Raw genomic sequence first — 6100 nt, 5'->3', positions numbered from 1 at the left:
TTTCTTTTCTTTTCTTTTCTTTTCTTTTCTTTTCTTTTCTTTTCTTTTCTTTTCTTTTCTGCCCTCGTGTTTGGTGCATGCATGTTTAGAATTGCAGTGTCCTCTTGGTGGATTTTTCCTTGAGAATGTTGTGTGCTTCCTTCCCTATCTCTTCTGATTAGTTTTGTTTTGAAGGCTTACTGTGTCAGATATTAAAATGGCTATACCTGCTTACCTATTGGTTCTATTTGCTTAAAGTATGTTTTTCTATCTTTTTTCCCTAAGCAATATCTATCCTCGATATTAAAGTGTGACTCTTGAATGCAGCAGAATGGTGGATCCTGCTTTCTAATTAATCTTGTTAGTCTATGCCTTTTTATTGGGGGAAATTGAGAGTTATTAATATTAATATTGAGAGTTTTCAGGGAGAAGTGTTTATAAATACCTTTTATTTTGTTGCTATAGTGTAGCGTTTTCATCCATTCGGTTTTCTGGTTTGGGAATATGTATTCTTTGTGTTTTCTTGGGTGTGAGTAACCTCTTCAGGTTGAAGCTTTTTTTGTGACACCTTCCATAGAGCTGAATTGATAAGATAGATAGGTACTGTTTAAATTTGGTTTTATTATGAAAATTTTCTTTCTCCATATATTGTGATTGATAGTTTTGCTAGATATAGTCATATGGGCTGGCATCTGTGATCTCTTAGAATTTGTAGAACATGCATCCCTCGGGCCCTTCTGGCTGTTGGAATTTCCATGGAGACTCAGGTGTTTTTCCACTGGAGTTTTCTTTATGCTTCTGTTTGCACTCTCAGGTCTTGAACGGTTTTATTTGTTTCCTTCTACTCTTTGTGTCTCCATAGACTTCACTAAGGGATTCACTCATATCCTCTTTGGGGTCCTTAAAAATGTTCATAATTGCTACTTTGAAGTCCTGCCTTTCTCATGTCCTGCTAGAGTAGGGTTACTGGGTTCTGCTGGAGGCATCTTGGCTTGGCCATTTGTGTTTGTGTCTAAGCATCTGGGGTTAGGGTGGTTGAGTTGCCTGTAGATGTTGATATCTGGTCTTGTTTTTGTTGAAGGAGTGTTGTTCCATTCCTTGGTTTCTGCTGCCTTCTCTGGGTCTTAGGAGAGTGTGGCAGCTGTGGGTTCCCTGGTACTGAGGGAGTGCTTCTTAGGTCAGTGGGTGGCAGAGAGGAAGAGAGGTGGGCTAGGAGCAAAGGCTGAGAGCAGCTTCGGGCAAGATCCAAGGGAATCCTGTGCACACAGAAAGGTGGGGTGTAGTTGTAAGCGGATATCCTGCAGGCTGGTTGTGGTCCCACACAAAGGGGGAGCTGTGTCTGCTGCAGTGTTTGGTGGGGTCCCAGGAAATGGAGGTTCATGTCCATTTTATACTTCGGATACTGGTTTGTAGGAGTCACATTAGCTCTGTGCTGGTTGACATTTTGTATGTTGAGACTTGAGAGTTGTAGCTGTGTTAATGTGTAGTTGGTGTGGTTTAAATTACATTTCTACATTGTCTAAAGACATCGAATCTTCTTCAGGTGCTTATTGCCCACTTCATTATCTTCCCTTCTGCTTCGTTTATAACAATATTTGGGAAAATTTAAAGTTATTTAAATTATTGTTGCTATGGAAATATAGTATTTTTCTCCAAATAAGGATAAAATTGTTTTTATAATTTATAATATGGTTTCATACATTGTGGCATATCTAGAATGTACAGGGTTTTCAAAACTCTGAGATTATAGCATTCTTTTGGCTTAATGTGCTTGCAGTGGGCTAAATACTATTAGGGCTGTAGCATGTGTTATAAATCTGTCTGACTTCCAGAAGGTATAGGAATTGACTCATGTTTCTTTTTCAGCCTCACTTTTCATATTTCTTAAAATAGTACTGAGAACATTTGTATACCCCAAACAGATGATTGTTCTTGAGAATTTACTGAAGTGAATTAAATAAACATTTTAGGTCCTTCCTATCTGAACCATTTATAGTTTATATTTTTATAGCACATTTCCTAGACATTTATAACCCATGAGTATGCAATCGAAATTAGGGACTTACTATTGTAATGAGTTATGGAATAGATGGTTTTCATTCCCTTAATCACCTTTCTTTAGAGAGGAGCCTAAGACAGGGCTGCAAACTCAGAAGTCAACAGGAATCTTAAGAGAAAAACCCCAGCTTTACAGCAAGTTAGTGATGGTCAATGCTATCGGTTAACCTGGACTGTGGGCCGAGGGAGTACTGAGAGTGAGTGCTTGCTGTGATCCTGTTACTACTGACAAGGAATCTGGGCCTGGTCTGGCCATATCTTTACAATGTGTATTTGTAAGTGTGTGTGTGTGTGTGTGTGTGTGTGTGTGTGTGTGTGTATAGATGAGTTATACATGTGTGAAACAGGGAAAAAAAGAAGGAATTTGGTTGATCATTACTTTTTAGGTCTGGTCACACAGTATACTTGGTAGGATTTAAGGATTAGTAAATCCGTAGATCTGTTGAATCTTTTACAAATATATGTCCTTTTTCTCTTGGGGCCACTTCCTCCCACCCCCATTTACTAATCAGAATTTAAAACATTTTATTTTTATTTTTATTTTTTTTGGTTTTACGAGACAGGGCTTCTCTGTGGCTTTGGAGCCTGTCCTGGAACTAGCTCTTGTAGACCAGGCTGGTCTCGAACTCACAGAGATCCGCCTGCCTCTGCCTCCCAAGTGCTGGGATTAAAGGCGTGCGCCACCATCGCCTGGCTTTGAACTGTTTTTGAGATAAGGATTTTTCATTTGTGTTGTCCAGGCTGGTCTTAAAAACTCTTGGGGTTAAGTGAACTTCTTGCCTCAGCTTCCTGAGTAGCTGAACACCACTGTGCTGGGCTCCCTTCTTGGTTTTTTTCTTAAAGTATTTGGTGTACATGTGTGTGTGGGAGGGACGGACAGTTCCTGCAACACACGTGTGGAGTCAGGAGGGTGCGGGGGGGGGGGAGTCTGTTCTGCTGTGTGTACTCAAGTGTGGAGTCAGTGGAAATGAATATGAATTATAACGGGGCTGATAGTACTAGAATGCGTGTAGTATACCTTCCCAATTCAGTTTTTGAAACTGCTGTGTATAGTAAAAAAATACAACAGTGCTGATTTCAACCAAACAAAAATTGTTAAAACTGTATCTGAAAGCCAGCTTGCTGGTGCATGCTTTTAATCTACTCGGGAGACAGAGACAGAGGCAGAGGCAGAGGCAGGAGGAGCTCTAAATTTGAGGCTAGCCTGGTCTACAAAGTAAGTTCCAGGACAGTCAGGACTACACAGAGAAACCCTGTCTCAGAAAACTAACCAACTAACCAAATATGTTTTAAAACCCATGTTTTAAAGACGAATTATTTAGTGAAGTTTTAAATGCAATCCCTACTTCATCTAGTTTCATGTGAGATGATACTTAAACAATTTTAATTCTGTTTTAGCTTGATAGAGACGGATAGCAAGTCTTTAAGATCTGTGAATGGGTCAAGAAGAAACAGTGGCTCTTCTCTTGTATCAAGTTCCTCTGCCTCCAGCAACCTCAGTCACCTGGAAGAAGACTCTTGGATTCTTTGGGGAAGAATTGTGAATGAATGGGATGATGCACGCAAGAAAAAAGAGAAGCAAGTGAAGGTATTTGCGTTCTTCACTGAAGTTCTCTTCTTTACCCTGGAGAGGACCAGGTGTAGATTAAATAGGGAATTGGGAAAAGCAGAAGGATTCTAGGAATTTCTGAGCTATGTTGCAAACAGGTTTGCTTTATATGTGGTTATCATCTGTGCTTGTGGGCTGTTGTAGTGATCCTGAAATTGTAGACATTCATAATTAAATATTATTTTTAGAAATCAGTTAAACTCCCATGTTGTTAATTCAGAAATGAAGTCATGACATTCTGTATCAGTATTTGCCTTTTCTCCCCAGCAGCCCTTTGATATGTGGACTGACAGGTCCTTAAGGCCCCACATTCCCAGTCGGACGACGGTTTATCCATGGCTCTGTAGCTCCTCCTGGTCAGAACGTACCCAAGGATCACATCTTAGACTTCTTTAAAGAATTTCATATTTGCTAGTAAACAAGCTTTGTAAATTATAAACACTCCGAGGCCCCAGAGCGGTTGGGTAGCAAGGTGTGAGACATTTACGTTCTGCTTTCCTTTCATTTTCAGGAGCTTGTTCGTAAAGGGATACCCCACCACTTCAGAGCAATCGTTTGGCAGCTTTTATGTAACGCACAGGGTATGTCAATTAAGGACCAGTATTCAGAACTCCTGAAAATGACTTCACCTTGTGAAAAACTGATCCGAAGAGACATTGCTCGAACTTACCCAGAGCACAATTTTTTTAAGGAAAAAGACAGCCTTGGACAGGAGGTTTTATTTAATGTGATGAAGGTAAGTGCTAGTTACTCATGTTTTGAAGTGAAGTGAGTTTGAAGGAGGTTGATATTACATGTTTCCATAATGAAGCATGAACTCAGGTTCTTGGTCGGTAGACTTAGTTTTAGTATACTTTCTGCTTTAATTCCGATGCTTCATTGTCGATAGTTTGGAGAACTAATTGAAAAATTTATCACATTATTTAGTGTTAGTTGACAAGAACTAACCTCCTCTCGCCGGCCTTTGCAGTGTGAGAGTAGATACTTCATATGCATCAACCCTTGTGGTCTGCGATAGTGACTTTACTTGTTAAGCGTGCTCAGCCCTTTAAAAATTTACTGTTGCCTTTTTAATATTGCATTTTCATAGTCCCCCCCAATTTCCTCTGTGAAATACCACCAGTTTCTTAAGTTATTTGAATTTTGTTGTTTGCCGTCACTGTACTGTGTTTATCTCTGTCCGATAGCTGTCGCTTTTCTGAGTATGAATTGCTTTATTTCCTTTGCAAATTTTTAAGTGAGAAATTGTCCAGAGAAATTTTATGTAATAAACCATTTGCTTTTTAAATATTTATAGAATAACATCTATAACAAGTAACCAAGAGCTTTTGTAAACAAATAAATGAACTTTTAATTTAACTGTCTCACCAATTTTAGGTTTTGGAGAAGGAAGATAGAATATGCACGTTGAAGTGTTTTGAACACCATGTTTTACTTTCCAGGCCTACTCCTTGGTGGATCGTGAGGTTGGCTACTGTCAAGGCAGTGCTTTCATAGTGGGACTGTTGCTTATGCAGGTGAGTTCACGCTTGCAAGCTGCAACTGTGTCTACTTTTCTTTTTTGTTTTTGTTTTTTTGAGACAGGGTTTCTCTGTAGCTTTGGTGCCTGTCCTGGAACTAGCTCTTGTAGATGTGTCTACATTTCTTAAAGTCAACTGGAGAATTAAAAAACCGTCTCCGGTTTTCCTGAGTTAAGCAGATTTGTGTCATCTCCCTAAACGTAGTGTACATAGTGATTTACTTTGGCACTTTGGAAGTAAAATGACATACAGTAATACTCTTGCCACCAAATGAGATTTCAGCTCCTGCACTCCTCTTCCTCCCTTTGTTCTTTTTCCTCCCTCCTACTTCCTTCTTCTTTGCAAATTGAACCAGGCTTTGTATGCTGTGTCACTGAGCTGCAGGCCCAGCCCCTTATGCTGGGCAGTGGTGGTGATGCCTTAAATCCCAGCACTACTTCCAGGAAGTCACCACAGCCACACAGAGAAACCCTGTCTCGAATAAAAGAAAAATAGTTACAAGTGTATGCAGATCAGACACCACTTGCAGGAGCTGGTTCTTATTCACCATATGGACTTCAGGAATGAAGCTCAGGCCATTGGTCTTGATAGGTGCCTTTACTTGCTGAGCCATCTTGCTAGCTCCCCCAGCTTCTGCCTCTTCTTATGTTTTTCAGTATTTTATTTTTATTTTTAATTATGTGTGTGTGTGTGGGGGGGGTTGTGCACATGCCTGTAGTGTCTGTGGAGGCTGGAAGTGGGTACTGCATTTCCTGGAGGTGGAGCTGCCCGACATGGTGCTGGGGCTCGAACTAAGATGAGATCTAGCAGCTGAACAGTCTTTCCAACCCCACTTCCTTCTTTTTTCTTCTCTCTCTCTCTCTCTCTCTCTCTCTCTCTCTCTCTCTCTCTCTCTCCCCCTCTCTGAAACATATGCATTTGGAAGAAATGTTAG

General features: G+C 40.3%; 1 protein-coding gene across 5 annotated transcripts in view; it reads left to right on the top strand.

Annotated features, from left to right (window-relative positions):
* Evi5 (ecotropic viral integration site 5) overlaps nucleotides 1-6100 on the top strand; it is a 139187-nt gene that overhangs the window by 53410 nt on the left and 79677 nt on the right. For all 5 annotated transcript variants that reach the window (XM_005359650.3, XM_013350923.2, XM_013350924.2 and 2 more), the window contains exons 3-5: nucleotides 3436-3625; nucleotides 4158-4382; nucleotides 5089-5163. In XM_005359650.3, coding sequence (XP_005359707.2) covers nucleotides 3436-3625; nucleotides 4158-4382; nucleotides 5089-5163 — 490 coding nt within the window. The remainder of the gene's footprint in view (nucleotides 1-3435; nucleotides 3626-4157; nucleotides 4383-5088; nucleotides 5164-6100) is intronic.

The sequence above is a fragment of the Microtus ochrogaster genome, linkage group LG1 (assembly GCF_000317375.1).
Source record: "Microtus ochrogaster isolate Prairie Vole_2 linkage group LG1, MicOch1.0, whole genome shotgun sequence".
NCBI classification, from domain to species: domain Eukaryota; kingdom Metazoa; phylum Chordata; class Mammalia; order Rodentia; family Cricetidae; genus Microtus; species Microtus ochrogaster.
Note: the sequence above shows the minus strand (reverse complement) of the source record. Positions and strands in the feature narration are given on the sequence as shown.